The following is a 23,885-nucleotide window of genomic DNA, read 5'->3' on the forward strand; positions in this document are numbered from 1 at the left end:
GATAACCGTCCCTTTTTAGCCTGCATTAGCCAATTCTCCAGAGGCCCCAGTGACCAATTCCAGCCTGAATAATTTAATAATTTCCAAATATAGTGTCTTGCTTGTAAGTAAACATAAAAATCTTTTTGGGAAAGATCAAACTCCGCTCTTAAATCAGCAAATGTTTTGATATGCTTTCCTGCAATGTCTACTAAATGTATCACTTTATCCAAGCCCATCTCTTGCCATCTTTGTAATGGAGCTAAGTGTAGGCCTACTGCAAAGTGAGGATTCCCTTTTAAGGGTAAATATTTAGAATTTTTTTTATCAACTTTTAATAGGGTGCAGATCTTTGACCAGGCCTTGATTGGAGTATATATAGTTTTGGAGTTTTTTATTACCTTTGGTATGTCTCTTAATTCATTATGTATTAATGCTGTTGGGAGATAGGAAAAGGTTATATTATTTTCTAGATCATTATCTGTTATATAGTCTTTGGAACAGATCCAATCCACTACAATTCGGGCCACTCCTGCTAAATTATATAGACGAAGATCTGGCAGGGCACAGCCGCCAAATTTTTGAGGTAGGCTGTTTCTCTAATGCTATTCTAGGCTTTTTCCCTTGCCAAATAAACTTTCTAAGGGCCATATTTAGGGTCTTAATATCTTTATCCTTCAGAAGAATTGGGACATTTTGAATAATATACAAAATTTTTGGCAGTAATATCATTTTATACAGAGCAATACGTCCTGACAGTGAAATGGGAAGATTTTGCCAGTTCTTCATTGTATATACCATAGTTTTTAAAATTGGGGGTATGTTAAGACTTTACCATTTCTCTGGTGTGGAAGAGACTAAAATACCCAAGTATCTAAAAGCTTCTTCAACTATTTTAAAGGGTATATTTTCTTTTAGTTGGGAAGGTCGTTTTAACCATAGTAATTCGGTTTTAGATGTATTCATTTTGTAACCTGAGAACAAAGTAAATTGATTTATAATTGATAATAATTTGGGTAAATTTGTCTGAATCTCTCTCATATATAATAAGATATCGTCAGCATATAATGCTATCTTAAGTTCTCTTTTTCTTATTTTTATCCCTTCACCATCTTGTCTAATCCTTATTGCAAGAGGTTCTATTGCAACATTAAAAAGCAGGGGTGAAAGGGGGCATCCCTGCCTTGTGCCCCTAGCTAAACATATATCTAATGACTGTCTAGTATTCACTATTATCTTTGTAGAGGCTTTATTGTAGAGATTTTCAATGAATTTAGAGAATTGGCCCTTAAAACCGAACTGGGCTAGCGTATGAAGAAGATGATCATGATGGACTGAGTCAAATGCTTTCTCAGCATCGATTTTAATGACTGCCTTATCACTTTTATCCTGTTTTCCTTCTTGTCCTCTATTCATCTCTGATTTGAAATAATCAATAGTGAGAAACAGCTCTTGAATCTTAGCTGAAGAATTTCTATTAATTAAAAATCCAGCTTGATCTTTATGTATTATAGTTGGAAGGAGAGTTTGCATTCTTTGGGCAAGAATAGAGGTCATTAGTTTATAGTCCACATTTAACAAGGCTATTGGCCTATATGACTCTTTCTGGGTTAAATCTTTCTCAGGTTTTGGTATAAGCGTTGTATAAGAGGCTGCAAAACTAGAAGAGGGAGAGTTGCCCTCAATATACATATTATTAAATAACCTTGTCAAATGCGAAACTATCAATGGCGATAATATTTTGTAAAACTCACTAGGCAGGCCATCAGGGCCTGATGCTTTATTGGTAGACATATCTTTAATACTCTTTTTGACCTCTTCTTCAGTGATAGGGGAGTTTATCATTTCATTTAATTCATCTGTTATTTTTGGAAAGGAAATCTTTTCCCAAAAATTTGCACGCTGTTTCTTATCTGATGCCCTTTGGGAATAAAGATCTTTATAGTAATTCGTCATTATTTTTAAAATCTCCTCTGGGTTTGTGATTAATTTATCCCCTTCCTTGACAGACTCAATTAAGGGAGATCCTTTATCTTGTTTAATTAAATTGACAAGTAACTTGCCTGCTTTGTTTCCATATTTAAATAGTTGTGCTTGTAATTTTAGTTCTCTTTGTGTAGTTTTATGTAATAGAAAGGTGTCTCTTTCCCTTTTGGCTTGGGTATATCTATTCCATGATTCAGGGGTTTTATTCAGTATATAGGTGTTATAAGTATTTGATAGTGTTCTTAAAACCTCTTCCTCTTTCTTTTTATATTTTTTCGTTCTATTGATATTGTATGCTAAAATCTCTCCCCTCATAACTGCTTTTGCAGCCTCCCAAAAAATGATTGGTCGGTTAGTGTAGTCACTATTTAATTGGGCATATTCTTGAAATTTCAAGCTCAACATATTTTTAAATTCTGGATCTGCAGCCAAATACTGAGGAAAATGAAATCGTAAATTTTTATTCTTGGGATCCTGTGCATGTATTTCAAAAGTTATTGGGGCATGATCCGAGACTGTAATAGGAAGAATGTTAGACTCTATATTTAAATTTAAGAATTTCTCATCTACCAAAAATAAGTCTATTCTTGAGAGCGTCTTATGAGCTTTAGAAAGACATGTGTAACTTTTAGTATCTTGGTTATGTAGTCTCCAAATGTCCTTGACTTTTAAATTAGTATATATTTTAGTAAAAACTTTTGTTTCTAAGTTGTCTTTCTTTGTTCTTAAAATTCGAGCATCTTGTCTTAGTCTGTCTAGTGCATAGTGTGGGGACATGTTAAAATCTCCTCCAATTATTAATAAGCCCTCTTTTTTGGAATGTATTTTAGTTTGCAGGGTATCCCAGAAAACATAATCAATAGTATTTGGTGCATATATATTGCAGAGTGTATATGTGTTTTTAGCGATCTTAACCTTCAATAGTAGGAATCTCCCACCTGGATCTATTTCTAAAACTGTAGATGCAGCCTTTATTTTTTTCCCAAGTAGAATTGCCACTCCCCCTCTTCTACCCAGAGCCGGAGCTGCAATAACTTCCTGTACCCATGATTTTTTGAGTTTAATTATTTCATCAATGTTCATATGTGTTTCCTGGAGGAGGGCAACATCTGTATTTATCTTTCTCAAATAGGATATGATTGTTTTTCTTTTGATAGGAGATGTTAACCCTCCTATATTCCAGGATACTATTTTACAAGTAATGTCTGTGTCCATTATTTAATACCAGAGGGAAGAAGGAGAGAGAGGAAAAAAAAAAAAAAAAGACCAAAACAATATAAAAACCCTTATCTCCAATTCCTCCCTGACCCCTTCAATTATGTATTCCTGGTTGTCCCATTTTATCCCCCCTATCGTGGTGTCCCGATCAACCCTTGCCGGGGCATTAACCCTAGGTATGAGCTGGCTATTTCTTAAAGAAAGGAAAGAAAAAAAAATTCCCATTAAGGTTAACATTAAGAATGATATATAATATCCTCAGTTCAATGACTCTCTTTCTTCTCCCATCCCTTCTCTCATTAAATTCATGACTATCAATCAGAGTAGTACCCATTTTGTTCTTGTGTCTCATTATTATCCTTATCTTCCTTTCTGTTTTAAGAATTCTGCCTTCTGATCTTGTCATTACTCATTATTTGGGAGATATTGCCTGTGCTATATACTTTTCAGCTTCTTTAGATGATTCAAAAACCTGAGTCCTATTATTTATTGTTATTTTTAATTTAGCTGGGTAAATTAATGTAGCCTGATAACCTTGACTTATCAGTCTAGTGCAGATTGGGGATAATTCTCTTCTCTTGGCTGATGTCTCAGCCGAGAAGTCCTGAAAAAGTAATATTTTAGAGTTTCCCAAAAAAATGGGTTGGTTTTTTCTGAAATATTGTAGTAATGTAATTTTATCTTGGTAATTCAATATTTTGGCAATAATTGGCCTTGGTCTGTCCTTCCCTTTTTCTATACTCCGCCACCCCAATCTGTGTATTCTTTCAATTATAATTCTTGGCTGTGTTTGTGGTATCTGTAATAGGTGTGGGATTGTTGTCGTGAGTAGCTTATTTAAATCCTCATATTGTTTCTCTTCCGGCACTCCTATTAACCTAATGTTGTTCCTTCTCGCCCGATTTTCGAGGTCTTCCAATTTCAATTCAGTTTTAATTAACTTAGAATTTATATCAGCTAAAGTAGTGTGATGATTTTGTATAGTGTCTTCTAAGTCAGATATTCTCTGCTCTGCTTCAGAGATCCTATTTGAAAATTGGCGTACCTCAGTAGTTATTGTATTTAGGTCTTGTTTAATTTCACTTCGCAGCTCTTCAAACTTAGGGAACAATGCTTCAGTTATTTTAGCAACTAAAGCCTGTATATCTAATGGCTCATTTGCCTGAGATCCACTATTACTGGAATTAATCTCAGTTGATAATTCTTGTGCATTTTTATTTTTTTTGTCTCTTTGCCTTGCCGCCATGACCGAAGGAGGAGTCTTGGTTTGTGCAGTGATGTATTTATCCATATATTCGTGAGTAACGTGCTATATATTGTGAGGTGAGTAGCGTGCAATAAATAGTATGGAGGGGGAGGGAAGAGGTTTAGGCCTCCCTGAGTGCCAAATCACTATTGGCTGTTCCGATCAGCCAATAGAATGCGAGCTCTATCTGATTGGCTGATTGGATCAGCCAATCGGATTGAACTTGATTCTGATTGGCTGATTCCATCAGCCAATCAGAATATTCCTACCTTAATTCCGATTGGCTGATAGAATCCTATCAGCCAATCGGAATTCGAGGGACGCCATCTTGGGTGACGTCATTTAAAGGAACCGTCATTCGTCGTTCAGTCGTCGGCCAGGATGGATGTTCCGCGGTGGAGGTCTTCAGGATGCTGCCGCTTCGCTCCGGATGGATGCCGCTTGGATGAAGACTTCAGTCGGATGGAAGACCTCTTCTGGCCCGCTTGGATGAAGACTTCAGCCGGATCATGGACCTCTTCAGCCCCCCGCTTGGGCTTGGATCAGGACATCGGAGGAGCTCTTCTGGACCGATCGGTGAACCTGGTATGGTGAAGACAAGGTAGGATGATCTTCAGGGGCTTAGTGTTAGGTTTATTTAAGGGGGGTTTGGGTTAGATTAGGGGTATGTGGGTGGTGGGTTGTAATGTTGGGGGGGGGGGTATTGTATGGTTTTTTTTACAGGCAAAAGAGCTGAATTTCTTGGGGCATGCCCAGCAAAGGGCCCTGTTCAGGGCTGGTAAGGTAAAAGAGCTTTTAAATTTATTAATTTAGAATAGGGTAGGGCATTTTTTTATTTTGGGGGTCTTTGTTATTTTATTAGGGGGCTTAGAGTAGGTGTAATTAGTTTAAAATTGTTGTAATATTTTTCTTATGTTTGTAAATATTTTTTTATTTTTTGTAACTTAGTTCTTTTTTATTTTTTGTACTTTAGTTAGTTTATGTAATTGTAGTTATTTGTAGAAATTGTATTTAATTTATTTATTGATAGTGTAGTGTTAGGTTTTATTGTAGGTAATTGTAGGTATTTTATTTAATTAATTTATTGATAGGGTAGTGTTAGGTTTAATTATAATTTAGGTTAGGACTTATTTTACAGGTAATTTTGTTATTATTTTAACTAGGTAACTATTAAATAGTTCTTAACTATTTAATAGCTATTGTACCTGGTTAAAATAAATACAAAGTTACCTGTAAAATAAATATAAATCCTAAAATAGCTACAATATAATTATAATTTATATTGTAGCTATATTAGGATTTATTTTACAGGTATTTAGCTTTAAATAGGAATAATTTATTTAATAAGAGATAATTAATTTCGTTAGATTTAAATTATATTTAATTTAGGGGGGTGTTAGTGTTAGGGTTAGACTTAGCTTTAGGGGTTAATACATTTATTAGAATAGCGGCGAGCTCCGGTCGGCAGATTAGCGGTTAATAATTGAAGTTAGGTGTCGGCGATGTTAGGGAGGGCAGATTAGGGGTTAATACTATTTATGATAGGGTTAGTGAGGCGGATTAGGGGTTAATAACTTTATTATAGTAGCGCTCAGGTCCGCTCGGCAGATTAGGGGTTAATAAGTGTAGGCAGGTGTCGGCGACGTTGAGGTGGGCAGATTAGGGGTTAATAAATATAATATAGGGGTCGGCGGTGTTAGGGGCAGCAGATTAGGGGTACATAAGGATAACATAGGTGGCGGCGCTTTGCGGTCGGCAGATTAGGGGTTAATTATTGTAAGTAGCTGGCGGCGACGTTGTGGGGGGCAGGTTAGGGGTTAATAAATATAATATAGGGGTCGGCGGTGTTAGGGGCAGCAGATTAGGGGTACATAGGGATAATGTAAGTTGCGGCGGTTTACGGAGCGGAAGATTAGGGGTTAATAATATAATGCAGGGGTCAGCGATAGCGGGGGCAGCAGACTAGGGGTTAATAAGTGTAAGGTTAGGGGTGTTTAGACTCGGGGTACATGTTAGAGTGTTAGGAGCAGACGTAGGAAGTGTTTCCCCATAGGAAACAATGGGGCTGCGTTAGGAGCTGAACGCTGCTTTTTTGCAGGTGTTAGGTTTTTTTTCAGCTCAAACAGCCCCATTGTTTCCTATGGGAGAATCGTGCACGAGCACGCCAAATTTTTGAGGTAGGCTAAGTTTCTCTAATGCTATTCTAGGCTTTTTCCCTTGCCAAATAAACTTTCTAAGGGCCATATTTAGGGTCTTAATATCTTTATCCTTCAGAAGAATTGGGACATTTTGAATAATATACAAAATTTTTGGCAGTAATATCATTTTATACAGAGCAATACGTCCTGACAGTGAAATGGGAAGATTTTGCCAGTTCTTCATTGTATATACCATAGTTTTTAAAATTGGGGGTATGTTAAGACTTTACCATTTCTCTGGTGTGGAAGAGACTAAAATACCCAAGTATCTAAAAGCTTCTTCAACTATTTTAAAGGGTATATTTTCTTTTAGTTGGGAAGGTCGTTTTAACCATAGTAATTCGGTTTTAGATGTATTCATTTTGTAACCTGAGAACAAAGTAAATTGATTTATAATTGATAATAATTTGGGTAAATTTGTCTGAATCTCTCTCATATATAATAAGATATCGTCAGCATATAATGCTATCTTAAGTTCTCTTTTTCTTATTTTTATCCCTTCACCATCTTGTCTAATCCTTATTGCAAGAGGTTCTATTGCAACATTAAAAAGCAGGGGTGAAAGGGGGCATCCCTGCCTTGTGCCCCTAGCTAAACATATATCTAATGACTGTCTAGTATTCACTATTATCTTTGTAGAGGCTTTATTGTAGAGATTTTCAATGAATTTAGAGAATTGGCCCTTAAAACCGAACTGGGCTAGCGTATGAAGAAGATGATCATGATGGACTGAGTCAAATGCTTTCTCAGCATCGATTTTAATGACTGCCTTATCACTTTTATCCTGTTTTCCTTCTTGTCCTCTATTCATCTCTGATTTGAAATAATCAATAGTGAGAAACAGCTCTTGAATCTTAGCTGAAGAATTTCTATTCATTAAAAATCCAGCTTGATCTTTATGTATTATAGTTGGAAGGAGAGTTTGCATTCTTTGGGCAAGAATAGAGGTCATTAGTTTATAGTCCACATTTAACAAGGCTATTGGCCTATATGACTCTTTCTGGGTTAAATCTTTCTCAGGTTTTGGTATAAGCGTTGTATAAGAGGCTGCAAAACTAGAAGAGGGAGAGTTGCCCTCAATATACATATTATTAAATAACCTTGTCAAATGCGAAACTATCAATGGCGATAATATTTTGTAAAACTCACTAGGCAGGCCATCAGGGCCTGATGCTTTATTGGTAGACATATCTTTAATACTCTTTTTGACCTCTTCTTCAGTGATAGGGGAGTTTATCATTTCATTTAATTCATCTGTTATTTTTGGAAAGGAAATCTTTTCCCAAAAATTTGCACGCTGTTTCTTATCTGATGCCCTTTGGGAATAAAGATCTTTATAGTAATTCGTCATTATTTTTAAAATCTCCTCTGGGTTTGTGATTAATTTATCCCCTTCCTTGACAGACTCAATTAAGGGAGATCCTTTATCTTGTTTAATTAAATTGACAAGTAACTTGCCTGCTTTGTTTCCATATTTAAATAGTTGTGCTTGTAATTTTAGTTCTCTTTGTGTAGTTTTATGTAATAGAAAGGTGTCTCTTTCCCTTTTGGCTTGGGTATATCTATTCCATGATTCAGGGGTTTTATTCAGTATATAGGTGTTATAAGTATTTGATAGTGTTCTTAAAACCTCTTCCTCTTTCTTTTTATATTTTTTCGTTCTATTGATATTGTATGCTAAAATCTCTCCCCTCATAACTGCTTTTGCAGCCTCCCAAAAAATGATTGGTCGGTTAGTGTAGTCACTATTTAATTGGGCATATTCTTGAAATTTCAAGCTCAACATATTTTTAAATTCTGGATCTGCAGCCAAATACTGAGGAAAATGAAATCGTAAATTTTTATTCTTGGGATCCTGTGCATGTATTTCAAAAGTTATTGGGGCATGATCCGAGACTGTAATAGGAAGAATGTTAGACTCTATATTTAAATTTAAGAATTTCTCATCTACCAAAAATAAGTCTATTCTTGAGAGCGTCTTATGAGCTTTAGAAAGACATGTGTAACTTTTAGTATCTTGGTTATGTAGTCTCCAAATGTCCTTGACTTTTAAATTAGTATATATTTTAGTAAAAACTTTTGTTTCTAAGTTGTCTTTCTTTGTTCTTAAAATTCGAGCATCTTGTCTTAGTCTGTCTAGTGCATAGTGTGGGGACATGTTAAAATCTCCTCCAATTATTAATAAGCCCTCTTTTTTGGAATGTATTTTAGTTTGCAGGGTATCCCAGAAAACATAATCAATAGTATTTGGTGCATATATATTGCAGAGTGTATATGTGTTTTTAGCGATCTTAACCTTCAATAGTAGGAATCTCCCACCTGGATCTATTTCTAAAACTGTAGATGCAGCCTTTATTTTTTTCCCAAGTAGAATTGCCACTCCCCCTCTTCTACCCAGAGCCAGAGCTGCAATAACTTCCTGTACCCATGATTTTTTGAGTTTAATTATTTCATCAATGTTCATATGTGTTTCCTGGAGGAGGGCAACATCTGTATTTATCTTTCTCAAATAGGATATGATTGTTTTTCTTTTGATAGGAGATGTTAACCCTCCTATATTCCAGGATACTATTTTACAAGTAATGTCTGTGTCCATTATTTAATACCAGAGGGAAGAAGGAGAGAGAGGAAAAAAAAAAAAAAAAGACCAAAACAATATAAAAACCCTTATCTCCAATTCCTCCCTGACCCCTTCAATTATGTATTCCTGGTTGTCCCATTTTATCCCCCCTATCGTGGTGTCCCGATCAACCCTTGCCGGGGCATTAACCCTAGGTATGAGCTGGCTATTTCTTAAAGAAAGGAAAGAAAAAAAAATTCCCATTAAGGTTAACATTAAGAATGATATATAATATCCTCAGTTCAATGACTCTCTTTCTTCTCCCATCCCTTCTCTCATTAAATTCATGACTATCAATCAGAGTAGTACCCATTTTGTTCTTGTGTCTCATTATTATCCTTATCTTCCTTTCTGTTTTAAGAATTCTGCCTTCTGATCTTGTCATTACTCATTATTTGGGAGATATTGCCTGTGCTATATACTTTTCAGCTTCTTTAGATGATTCAAAAACCTGAGTCCTATTATTTATTGTTATTTTTAATTTAGCTGGGTAAATTAATGTAGCCTGATAACCTTGACTTATCAGTCTAGTGCAGATTGGGGATAATTCTCTTCTCTTGGCTGATGTCTCAGCCGAGAAGTCCTGAAAAAGTAATATTTTAGAGTTTCCCAAAAAAATGGGTTGGTTTTTTCTGAAATATTGTAGTAATGTAATTTTATCTTGGTAATTCAATATTTTGGCAATAATTGGCCTTGGTCTGTCCTTCCCTTTTTCTTTACTCCGCCACCCCAATCTGTGTATTCTTTCAATTATAATTCTTGGCTGTGTTTGTGGTATCTGTAATAGGTGTGGGATTGTTGTCGTGAGTAGCTTATTTAAATCCTCATATTGTTTCTCTTCCGGCACTCCTATTAACCTAATGTTGTTCCTTCTCGCCCGATTTTCGAGGTCTTCCAATTTCAATTCAGTTTTAATTAACTTAGAATTTATATCAGCTAAAGTAGTGTGATGATTTTGTATAGTGTCTTCTAAGTCAGATATTCTCTGCTCTGCTTCAGAGATCCTATTTGAAAATTGGCGTACCTCAGTAGTTATTGTATTTAGGTCTTGTTTAATTTCACTTCGCAGCTCTTCAAACTTAGGGAACAATGCTTCAGTTATTTTAGCAACTAAAGCCTGTATATCTAATGGCTCATTTGCCTGAGATCCACTATTACTGGAATTAATCTCAGTTGATAATTCTTGTGCATTTTTATTTTTTTTGTCTCTTTGCCTTGCCGCCATGACCGAAGGAGGAGTCTTGGTTTGTGCAGTGATGTATTTATCCATATATTCGTGAGTAACGTGCTATATATTGTGAGGTGAGTAGCGTGCAATAAATAGTATGGAGGGGGAGGGAAGAGGTTTAGGCCTCCCTGAGTGCCAAATCACTATTGGCTGTTCCGATCAGCCAATAGAATGCGAGCTCTATCTGATTGGCTGATTGGATCAGCCAATCGGATTGAACTTGATTCTGATTGGCTGATTCCATCAGCCAATCAGAATATTCCTACCTTAATTCCGATTGGCTGATAGAATCCTATCAGCCAATCGGAATTCGAGGGACGCCATCTTGGGTGACGTCATTTAAAGGAACCGTCATTCGTCGTTCAGTCGTCGGCCAGGATGGATGTTCCGCGGTGGAGGTCTTCAGGATGCTGCCGCTTCGCTCCGGATGGATGCCGCTTGGATGAAGACTTCAGTCGGATGGAAGACCTCTTCTGGCCCGCTTGGATGAAGACTTCAGCCGGATCATGGACCTCTTCAGCCCCCCGCTTGGGCTTGGATCAGGACATCGGAGGAGCTCTTCTGGACCGATCGGTGAACCTGGTATGGTGAAGACAAGGTAGGATGATCTTCAGGGGCTTAGTGTTAGGTTTATTTAAGGGGGGTTTGGGTTAGATTAGGGGTATGTGGGTGGTGGGTTGTAATGTTGGGGGGGGGGTATTGTATGGTTTTTTTTACAGGCAAAAGAGCTGAATTTCTTGGGGCATGCCCGGCAAAGGGCCCTGTTCAGGGCTGGTAAGGTAAAAGAGCTTTTAAATTTATTAATTTAGAATAGGGTAGGGCATTTTTTTATTTTGGGGGTCTTTGTTATTTTATTAGGGGGCTTAGAGTAGGTGTAATTAGTTTAAAATTGTTGTAATATTTTTATTATGTTTGTAAATATTTTTTTATTTTTTGTAACTTAGTTCTTTTTTATTTTTTGTACTTTAGTTAGTTTATGTAATTGTAGTTATTTGTAGAAATTGTATTTAATTTATTTATTGATAGTGTAGTGTTAGGTTTTATTGTAGGTAATTGTAGGTATTTTATTTAATTAATTTATTGATAGGGTAGTGTTAGGTTTAATTATAATTTAGGTTAGGACTTATTTTACAGGTAATTTTGTTATTATTTTAACTAGGTAACTATTAAATAGTTCTTAACTATTTAATAGCTATTGTACCTGGTTAAAATAAATACAAAGTTACCTGTAAAATAAATATAAATCCTAAAATAGCTACAATATAATTATAATTTATATTGTAGCTATATTAGGATTTATTTTACAGGTAAGTATTTAGCTTTAAATAGGAATAATTTATTTAATAAGAGATAATTAATTTCGTTAGATTTAAATTATATTTAATTTAGGGGGGTGTTAGTGTTAGGGTTAGACTTAGCTTTAGGGGTTAATACATTTATTAGAATAGCGGCGAGCTCCGGTCGGCAGATTAGCGGTTAATAATTGAAGTTAGGTGTCGGCGATGTTAGGGAGGGCAGATTAGGGGTTAATACTATTTATGATAGGGTTAGTGAGGCGGATTAGGGGTTAATAACTTTATTATAGTAGCGCTCAGGTCCGCTCGGCAGATTAGGGGTTAATAAGTGTAGGCAGGTGTCGGCGACGTTGAGGTGGGCAGATTAGGGGTTAATAAATATAATATAGGGGTCGGCGGTGTTAGGGGCAGCAGATTAGGGGTACATAAGGATAACGTAGGTGGCGGCGCTTTGCGGTCGGCAGATTAGGGGTTAATTATTGTAAGTAGCTGGCGGCGACGTTGTGGGGGGCAGGTTAGGGGTTAATAAATATAATATAGGGGTCGGCGGTGTTAGGGGCAGCAGATTAGGGGTACATAGGGATAATGTAAGTTGCGGCGGTTTACGGAGCGGAAGATTAGGGGTTAATAATATAATGCAGGGGTCAGCGATAGCGGGGGCAGCAGACTAGGGGTTAATAAGTGTAAGGTTAGGGGTGTTTAGACTCGGGGTACATGTTAGAGTGTTAGGAGCAGACGTAGGAAGTGTTTCCCCATAGGAAACAATGGGGCTGCGTTAGGAGCTGAACGCTGCTTTTTTGCAGGTGTTAGGTTTTTTTTCAGCTCAAACAGCCCCATTGTTTCCTATGGGAGAATCGTGCACGAGCACGTTTTTGAGGCTGGCCGCGTCCGTAAGCAACTCTGGTATCGAGAGTTGCATTTGCGGTAAAAATGCTCTACACTCCTTTTTTGGAGCCTAACGCAGCATTTTTTTGAACTCTCGATACCAGAGTTAATTTTATGGTGCGGCCAGAAAAAAGCCTGCGTATCGTTAACAGCCCATCTACCGCCAAACTCCAAATCTAGGCCTAATACTTTATATTAAAGTATTTATTTTGAGAGTCCTTCTTTCAAACTTACTTGCTTTGTGATCTGTCAAACCATTTCCTTAGCTGAACCTCAAATCTGTCTTTCCTCCTCCAAAATGGATTTTCTGTGTCATTTACTGTATAAAGTTTTACAAAAATGTTGTTTATATTTAAAGATTTAATTTTAATCAGGAGGATAAAGCACCACAAGGCAAACTTAAAATTTTCCAGCATTTTATTAGAATTAATTGCATAATTAGAATTACCCATTCCCCAATTTTGCATAACCAACACTGTAAACAGTAAATTTGCATAATCAACAAATGCAAGATAACAAGACAATTATTATTATTATTCTTTATTTATAATGCGCCGACAGATTCCGCTAGCATTTATTCTGAATTTCAAATGAGTAGTAGATTTTTTTTTCTAACAAATTTCAAAGTGATGTATATTTCCACTCCCCTGTACCATGTGACAGCAATCAGCCAATCACAAATGCATATACGTATAGTCTATGAATTCTTGCACATGCTCAGTAGGAGCTGGTGACTCAAAAAAAGTGTAAATATAAAAGACTGTGCACATTTTTTTTAATGGAAGTAAATTGGAAAGTTGTTTAAAATTACATGCTGTATCTGAATCATGAAAGTTTGAATTTTACCTGAGTGTACTTCTATGATTAACTTGTATCTAAGCTTCTGCAGACTGCCACCTTATTTCAGTTCTTTTGATAGGCTTGTATTTTAGCCAATCAGTGCTGACTTCTAGGTAACTCCACAGGAGTGAGCACAATGTTATCTATACAAGGTCTTATAAATTAATATGTGAGCTTACTTAGGGTTAGCTTTCAACAAACAATAACAAGAGAACAAAGAAAATGTGATGGTAAAAGTAAATTGGAAAGTTGTTTAAAATTGCATGCCCTATCTGAATCATGACAATGTAATGTTAACTAGACTGTCCCTTTAACTTCATCTGTAAATATGAAATATACAATGGTTTAGAAAAGATAATAATTTTTTTACACAGACTAGACATAGTTTTATTTTTACAAATTCAAAAGAATGGGGATTGACATTAATTTGTGTTTTGTTTCCTTTAGTCCCACTTACAACTATTAGAAGAAAAGCACAATTCCAAGAAGATATACTACAAGCAACAGACTCTGTGTCAAACATTGGGGGGAAATCCATGTCCGGTGATCACCATCACAGCAATGCCACAATCCAAAAATAAGAACCACATTGATGATATTCGTATGTATTCTGCTTTATGATGGTGATGGTATTTTTGTTTTTTTTAAAGAGTAAAAATATAATACTGAATTATGATTTAAATATTGTTTTGCAAACTAATCAAAAATATAAAGACTAGATTCCACCTTTTGTGGTGTAGCAAAGGTTTCTTTAATTCTAGATATGAGAATTCACTAATGGATAAGATTTCAGTGGGATTAAACTGTAATCAGCTTCTCACGTCTGATGTACAGCACAAGTGATATAAGCTTCTCGCATGTCTGATGTACAGTGCAGGAGAGATAATAAGGTTCTCACATGTCTGATGTACAGCACAAGTTATATCAGCTTCTCACATGTCTGATGTACAGCACAAATGATATCAGCTTCTCACATGTCTGATGTACAGCACAGATAATATCAGCTTCTCACATGTCTGATGTACAGCACAAGTTATATCAGCTTCTCACATGTCTGATGTACAGCACAAATGATATCAGCTTCTCACATGTCTGATGTACAGCACAGATAATATCAGCTTCTCACATGTCTGATGTACAGCACAGATAATATCAGCTTCTCACATGTCTGATGTACAGCACAGATAATATCAGCTTCTCACATGTCTGATGTACAGCACAAGTTATATCAGCTTCTCACATGTCTGATGTACAGCACAAATGATATCAGCTTCTCACATGTCTGATGTACAGCACAGATAATATCAGCTTCTCACATGTCTGATGTACAGCACAGATAATATCAGCTTCTCACATGTCTGATGTACAGCACAGATAATATCAGCTTCTCACATGTCTGATGTACAGCACAGATAATATCAGCTTCTCACATGTCTGATGTACAGCACAGATAATATCAGCTTCTCACATGTCTGATGTACAGCACAGATAATATCAGCTTCTCACATGTCTGATGTACAGCACAAGTTATATCAGCTTCTCACATGTCTGATGTACAGCAAAGATAATATCAGCTTCTCACATGTCTGATGTACAGCACAGATAATATCAGCTTCTCACATGTCTGATGTACAGCACAGATAATATCAGCTTCTCACATGTCTGATGTACAGCACAGATAATATCAGCTTCTCACATGTCTGATGTACAGCACAGATAATATCAGCTTCTCACATGTCTAATGTACAGCACAGATAATATCAGCTTCTCACATGTCTGATGTACAGCACAGATAATATCAGCTTCTCACATGTCTGATGTACAGCACAGATAATATCAGCTTCTCACATGTCTGATGTACAGCACAGATAATATCAGCTTCTCACATGTCTGATGTACAGCACAGATAATATCAGCTTCTCACATGTCTGATGTACAGCACAGATAATATCAGCTTTATGTCTGATGTACAGCACAGATAATATCAGCTTCTCACATGTCTGATGTACAGCACAGATAATATCAGCTTCTCACATGTCTGATGTACAGCACAGATGATATCAGCTTCTCACATGTCTGATGTACAGCACAAGTTATATCAGCTTCTCACATGTCTGATGTACAGCACAGATAATATCAGCTTCTCACATGTCTGATGTACAGCACAGATAATATCAGCTTCTCACATGTCTGATGTACAGCACAGATAATATCAGCTTCTCACATGTCTGATGTACAGCACAGATAATATCAGCTTCTCACATGTCTGATGTACAGCACAGATAATATCAGCTTCTCACATGTCTGATGTACAGCACAGATAATATCAGCTTCTCACATGTCTGATGTACAGCACAGATAATATCAGCTTCTCACATGTCTGATGTACAGCACAGATAATATCAGCTTCTCACATGTCTGATGTACAGCACAGATAATATCAGCTTCTCACATGTCTGATGTACAGCACAAGTGATATAAGCTTCTCACATGTCTGATGTACAGTGCAGGAGAGATAATAAGGTTCTCACATGTCTGATGTACAGCACAGATAATATCAGCTTCTCACATGTCTGATGTACAGCACAGATGATATAAGCTTCTCACATGTCTGATGTACAGCACAGATAATATCAGCTTCTCACATGTCTGATGTACAGCACAGATAATATCAGCTTCTCACATGTCTGATGTACAGCACAAGTTATATCAGCTTCTCGCATGTCTGATGTACAGCACAGATGATATCAGCTTCTCACATGTCTGATGTACAGCACAAGTTATATCAGCTTCTCACATGTCTGATGTACAGCACAGATAATATCAGCTTCTCACATGTCTGATGTACAGCACAGATAATATCAGCTTCTCACATGTCTGATGTACAGCACAGATTATATCAGCTTCTCACATGTCTGATGTACAGCACAGATAATATCAGCTTCTCACATGTCTGATGTACAGCACAAATGATATCAGCTTCTCACATGTCTGATGTACAGCACAGATAATATCAGCTTCTCACATGTCTGATGTACAGCACAGATGATATAAGCTTCTCACATGTCTGATGTACAGCACAGATAATATCAGCTTCTCACATGTCTGATGTACAGCACAGATGATATCAGCTTCTCACATGTCTGATGTACAGCACAGATGATATCAGCTTCTCACATGTCTGATGTACAGCACAGATAATATCAGCTTCTCACATGTCTGATGTACAGCACAGATAATATCAGCTTCTCACATGTCTGATGTACAGCACAGATAATATCAGCTTCTCACATGTCTGATGTACAGCACAGATAATATCAGCTTCTCACATGTCTGATGTACAGCACAGATAATATCAGCTTCTCACATGTCTGATGTACAGCACAGATAATATCAGCTTCTCACATGTCTGATGTACAGCACAGATAATATCAGCTTCTCACATGTCTGATGTACAGCACAGATAATATCAGCTTCTCACATGTCTGATGTACAGCACAGATAATATCAGCTTCTCACATGTCTGATGTACAGAACAGATAATATCAGCTTCTCACATGTCTGATGTACAGCACAGATAATATCAGCTTCTCACATGTCTGATGTACAGCACAGATAATATCAGCTTCTCACATGTCTGATGTACAGCACAGATAATATCAGCTTCTCACATGTCTGATGTACAGCACAGATAATATCAGTTTCTCACATGTCTGATGTACAGCACAGATAATATCAGCTTCTCACATGTCTGATGTACAGCACAGATAATATCAGCTTCTCACATGTCTGATGTACAGCACAGATGATATCAGCTTCTCACATGTCTGATGTACAGCACAGATAATATCAGCTTCTCACATGTCTGATGTACAGCACAGATGATATCAGTTTCTCACATGTCTGATGTACAGCACAGATGATATCAGTTTCTCACATGTCTGATGTACAGCACAGATAATATCAGCTTCTCACATGTCTGATGTACAGCACAGATAATATCAGCTTCTCACATGTCTGATGTACAGCACAGATAATATCAGCTTCTCACATGTCTGATGTACAGCACAGATAATATCAGCTTCTCACATGTCTGATGTACAGCACAGATAATATCAGCTTCTCACATGTCTGATGTACAGCACAGATGATATCAGCTTCTCACATGTCTGATGTACAGCACAAGTTATATCAGCTTCTCACATGTCTGATGTACAGCACAAGTTATATCAGCTTCTCACATGTCTGATGTACAGCACAGATGATATCAGCTTCTCACATGTCTAATGTACAGCACAGATAATATCAGCTTCTCACATGTCTGATGTACAGCACAGATAATATCAGCTTCTCACATGTCTGATGTACAGCACAGATAATATCAGCTTCTCACATGTCTGATGTACAGCACAGATAATATCAGCTTCTCACATGTCTGATGTACAGCACAGATAATATCAGCTTCTCACATGTCTGATGTACAGCACAGATAATATCAGCTTCTCACATGTCTGATGTACAGCACAGATAATATCAGCTTCTCACATGTCTGATGTACAGCACAGATTATATCAGCTTCTCACATGTCTGATGTACAGCACAGATAATATCAGCTTCTCACATGTCTGATGTACAGCACAGATAATATCAGCTTCTCACATGTCTGATGTACAGCACAGATAATATCAGCTTCTCACATGTCTGATGTACAGCACAGATGATATCAGCTTCTCACATGTCTGATGTACAGCACAGATGATATAAGCTTCTCACATGTCTGATGTACAGCACAGATAATATCAGCTTCTCACATGTCTGATGTACAGCACAGATAATATCAGCTTCTCACATGTCTGATGTACAGCACAGATAATATCAGCTTCTCACATGTCTGATGTACAGCACAGATAATATCAGCTTCTCACATGTCTAATGTACAGCACAGATAATATCAGCTTCTCACATGTCTGATGTACAGCACAGATAATATCAGCTTCTCACATGTCTGATGTACAGCACAGATAATATCAGCTTCTCACATGTCTGATGTACAGCACAGATAATATCAGCTTCTCACATGTCTAATGTACAGCACAGATAATATCAGCTTCTCACATGTCTGATGTACAGCACAAGTTATATCAGCTTCTCACATGTCTGATGTACAGCACAGATAATATCAGCTTCTCACATGTCTGATGTACAGCACAGATAATATCAGCTTCTCACATGTCTGATGTACAGCACAGATAATATCAGCTTCTCACATGTCTGATGTACAGCACAGATAATATCAGCTTCTCACATGTCTGATGTACAGCACAAATGATATCAGCTTCTCACATGTCTGATGTACAGCACAGATAATATCAGCTTCTCACATGTCTGATGTACAGCACAGATAATATCAGCTTCTCACATGTCTGATGTACAGCACAGATAATATCAGCTTCTCACATGTCTGATGTACAGCACAGATAATATCAGCTTCTCACATGTCTGATGTACAGCACAGATAATATCAGCTTCTCACATGTCTGATGTACAGCACAGATAATATCAGCTTCTCACATGTCTGATGTACAGCACAGATAATATCAGCTTCTCACATGTCTGATGTACAGCACAGATAATATCAGCTTCTCACATGTCTGATGTACAGCACAAGTTATATCAGCTTCTCACATGTCTGATGTACAGCACAGATAATATCAGCTTCTCACATGTCTGATGTACAGCACAGATAATATCAGCTTCTCACATGTCTGATGTACAGCACAGATAATATCAGCTTCTCACATGTCTAATGTACAGCACAGATAATATCAGCTTCTCACATGTCTGATGTACAGCACAGATAATATCAGCTTCTCACATGTCTGATGTACAGCACAGATAATATCAGCTTCTCACATGTCTGATGTACAGCACAGATAATATCAGCTTCTCACATGTCTGATGTACAGCACAGATAATATCAGCTTCTCACATGTCTGATGTACAGCACAGATAATATCAGCTTCTCACATGTCTGATGTACAGCACAGATAATATCAGCTTCTCACATGTCTGATGTACAGCACAGATAATATCAGCTTCTCACATGTCTGATGTACAGCACAGATGATATCAGTTTCTCACATGTCTGATGTACAGCACAGATAATATCAGCTTCTCACATGTCTGATGTACAGCACAGATGATATCAGTTTCTCACATGTCTGATGTACAGCACAGATAATATCAGCTTCTCACATGTCTGATGTACAGCACAGATAATATCAGCTTCTCACATGTCTGATGTACAGCACAAATGATATCAGCTTCTCACATGTCTGATGTACAGCACAGATAATATCAGTTTCTCACATGTCTGATGTACAGCACAGATAATATCAGTTTCTCACATGTCTGATGTACAGCACAGATGATATCAGCTTCTCACATGTCTGATGTACAGCACAGATAATATCAGCTTCTCACATGTCTGATGTACAGCATAGATAATATCAGCTTCTCACATGTCTGATGTACAGCACAGATAATATCAGCTTCTCACATGTCTGATGTACAGCACAGATAATATCAGCTTCTCACATGTCTGATGTACAGCACAGATAATATCAGCTTCTCACATGTCTGATGTACAGCACAGATGATATAAGCTTCTCACATGTCTGATGTACAGCACAGATGATATCAGTTTCTCACATGTCTGATGTACAGCACAGATAATATCAGTTTCTCACATGTCTGATGTACAGCACAGATGATATAAGCTTCTCACATGTCTGATGTACAGCACAGATAATATCAGCTTCTCACATGTCTGATGTACAGCACAGATGATATCAGTTTCTCACGTGTCTGATGTACAGCACAGATAATATCAGCTTCTCACATGTCTGATGTACAGCACAGATAATATCAGCTTCTCACAGATCTGATGTACAGTGCAGCTGATATAATCAGCTTTTCACTTGCCTAATATACAGTGCAGGGCCGCGATCCGATATACGGCGCAGGTTTCGGCGCAAGCGTGGACACCTGCACCGCCCGTAGTTTCAGCTCGCAACTCGAGCTATCCCATATACGGCGCTGTCAGATGCTAAAGTGCCGTAAATCTGACAAACCAGCGATGGCCAGAAATCTGCATAAGTACAAATTTCTGGAGTCGCCAGTGACTTACGGCACTTTAGAAACTGCCGCCGCATAAAAAACCTGACTAAGTTATTAAATCACCCGTACTGTCTAATACGCCTCCCAAACATAGCCCGACACGTATACCCCTCTATCCTCAATCCCCCCTCTCACTCCTAACAATAAATATATTAACCCCTAAACCGCCACTCCCGGACCCCGCCGCCAGCTACATTATCTATATTACCCCCTAATCTGAGCCCCCTACACCGCCGCTAGCTATATTAAATGTTTTACCCCCTAATGTGAACCCCCTACTTCGCTGCCACCTACATTAACTATGTTACCCCCTAATATGATCTCCCTACACCGCCGCCACCTATTTAAACTATATTACCCCCTAATGTGAGCCCCCTACACCGCCGCTACCTATTTTAACTATATTACCCCCTAATCTGACACCCTTACACCGCCGCCACCTATATTAAAATTATTAACCCCTAATCTAATCCCCCTTACACTGCTGCCACCTATATTAAATTAATTAACCCCTAATCTAATCCCCCTATACCGCCGCCACCTATATTAAATTAATTAACCCCTAATCTAATCCCCCTATACTGCCGCCACCTATATTAAATTAATTAACCCCTAATCTAATCCCCCTATACTGCCGCCACCTATATTAAATTAATTAACCCCTAATCTAATCCCCCTATAACGCCGCCACCTATATTAAATTAATTAACCCCTAATCTAATCCCCCTATACTGCCGCCACCTATATTAAATTAATTAACCCCTAATCTAATCCCCCTATACCGCCGCCACCTATATTAAATTAATCAACCCCTAAAATACTAAAATTTCCCTACCACTAAACCTAAGTCTAACCCTACAAATAGCCCTGAAAAGGGCTTTTTGCGTTGCATTGCCCCAAAGTAACCAGCTCTATTGCCAGCCCTTAAAAGGGCTTTTTGCGGGGCATTGCCTGAAAGTAATCAGCTCTTTTACCAGCCCTTAAAAGGGCTTTTTGCGGGGCATTGTCCCAAAGTAATCAGCTCTTTTGCTTTTAATCTAAATCCCCCTACACCGCCACCACCTATATTAAAATTATTAACCCCTAATCTAATCCCCCTATACCGCCGCCACCTATATTAACTATATTAACCCTAATTATATTAGGGTTAATATAGTTATTATATTATATATATTAACTATATTAACCCTATTTAACTCTAACACCCCTAACTTAATTATTATTAAAATAAATCTAAATAATATTAATAATATTAACTAAATTATTCCTATTTAAAACTAAATACTTACCTATAAAATAAACCCTAAGATAGCTACAATATAATTAATAATTTCATTGTAGCTATTTTAGGGTTTATATTTATTTTACAGGTAACTTGGTATTTATTTTAACTAGGTACAATAGCTATTAAATAGTTAATAACTATTTAATAGCTACCTAGTTAAAATAATTACCAATTTACCTGTAAAATAAATCCTAACCTAAGTTACAAATACACCTACACTAACAATAAATTAATTAAATAAACTACAAATATCTAAACTAAAATACAATTAAATACACTAAACTAAATTACAAAAACAAACAAACACTAAATTACAAAAAATAAAAAAAGATTACAAGATTTTTAAGCTAATTACACCTATTCTAAGCCCCCTAATAAAATAACAAAGCCCCCCAAAATAAAAAAAAATTCCCTACCCTAATCTAAATTACAAAAGTAAACAGCTCTAATACCAGCCCTTAAAAGGGCCTTTTGTGGGGCATTACCCCAAAGTAATCAGCTCTTTTGGCTGTAAAAAAAAGAACAACCCCCCCATTACAACCCACCACCCACATACCCCTACTCTAACCCACCCAATCCCCCCCTTAAAAAAACCTTAGTCTAACCCCCAAGTGCTCCTTACCTGTCCTGAAGACCGGCGGAGAAGGTCCGGTTCCAGGCGGTGAAGTCTTCTTCCCGGTGGCGACCTCTTCTTCTTTCAGGATCCAGCCAGTGAGGAGTGGAGGAGTTGAAGACCGATGACAGCGGAGCAGAAGACCGTCCATCTGGAACTGAAGACCGGCGATGCTGGAACTGAAGATTGGCGACGCTGGAACTGAAGACCTCTGGAACTGAAGACCAGAGCCGGAGCGTGGAGGATCCTCTTCATACGATCGCCGCCGTACACTGAATAGGAATTCAAGGTACGTGATGAAAAATGGCGTCCCTTGAATCCCTATTGGCTGATTTGAGCCTTCAAATTCAAATCAGCCAATCGGATGCGAGCTACTTTAATTCTATTGGCTGATTTGAATAGCCAATAGAATAAGATCTACTGTAATTCTATTGGCTGATTAGAATAGCCAATAGAATTACAGTAGCTCTTATTCTATTGGCTATTCAAATCAGCCAATAGAATTAAAGTAGCTCGCATCCGATTGGCTGATTTGAATTTGAAGGCTCAAATCAGCCAATAGGAATTCAAGGGATGCCATTTTTAATCGCGTACCTTGAATTCCTATTTAGTGTACTGCGGCAATCGTATGAAGAGGATCCTCCACGCTCCGGCTCCGGTCTTCAGTTCCAGAGGTCTTCAGTTCCAGCGTCGCCGATCTTCAGTTCCAGCATCGCCAGTCTTCAGTTCCAGATGGACGGTCTTCAGCTCCGCGGTCATCGGTCTTCAACTCCTCTGTTCCGCGCCGGCTGGATCCTGGAAGAAGAAGAGGTCGCCGCCTGGAAGAAGACTTCCCCGCCTGGAACAGGACCTTCTCCGCCGGTCTTCAGGACAGGTAAGGAGCACTTGGGGGTTAGACTTAGGTTTTTTTAAGGGGGGATTGGGTGGGTTAGAGTAGGGGTATGTGGGTGGTGGGTTGTTATGGGGGGTGTTGTTTTTTTACAGGCAAAAGAGCTGATTACTTTGGGGCAATGCCCCACAAAAGGATCTTTTAAGGGCTGGTAATAGAGCTGTTTACTTTTGTAATTTAGATTAGGGTAGGGATTTTTTTTTATTTTGGGGGGCTTTGTTATTTTATTAGGGGGCTTAGAATAGGTGTAATTAGCTTAAAAATCTTGTAATCTTTTTTTATTTTTTGTAATTTAGTGGAAGGAGCAGCCAAAAATAAAAGAATGTAAAGAATGTAGAATTACATAAGGGGGGGTTTTAATAGGATAGTAGGTAGTCTGTAATAGATTATAGGGACCTGAATCAAAGTCAACCACTAAAATTTA

General features: G+C 37.6%; 2 protein-coding genes across 2 annotated transcripts in view; one reads left to right on the forward strand and one right to left on the reverse strand.

The window, feature by feature from the left end:
• AGBL1 (AGBL carboxypeptidase 1) overlaps positions 1–23,885 on the forward strand; it is a 1,247,389-nt gene that overhangs the window by 416,664 nt on the left and 806,840 nt on the right. The window contains exon 17 of the mRNA XM_053717645.1: positions 13,943–14,096. Within this exon, the coding sequence (XP_053573620.1) occupies positions 13,943–14,096 (154 nt within the window). The remainder of the gene's footprint in view (positions 1–13,942; positions 14,097–23,885) is intronic.
• LOC128663351 (uncharacterized) overlaps positions 1–23,885 on the reverse strand; it is a 172,324-nt gene that overhangs the window by 128,995 nt on the left and 19,444 nt on the right. The gene's annotated exons all lie outside the window — the stretch shown is intronic.

Source organism: Bombina bombina, chromosome 6 (assembly GCF_027579735.1).
Source record: "Bombina bombina isolate aBomBom1 chromosome 6, aBomBom1.pri, whole genome shotgun sequence".
In the NCBI taxonomy this organism is placed as follows: Eukaryota; Metazoa; Chordata; class Amphibia; order Anura; family Bombinatoridae; genus Bombina; species Bombina bombina.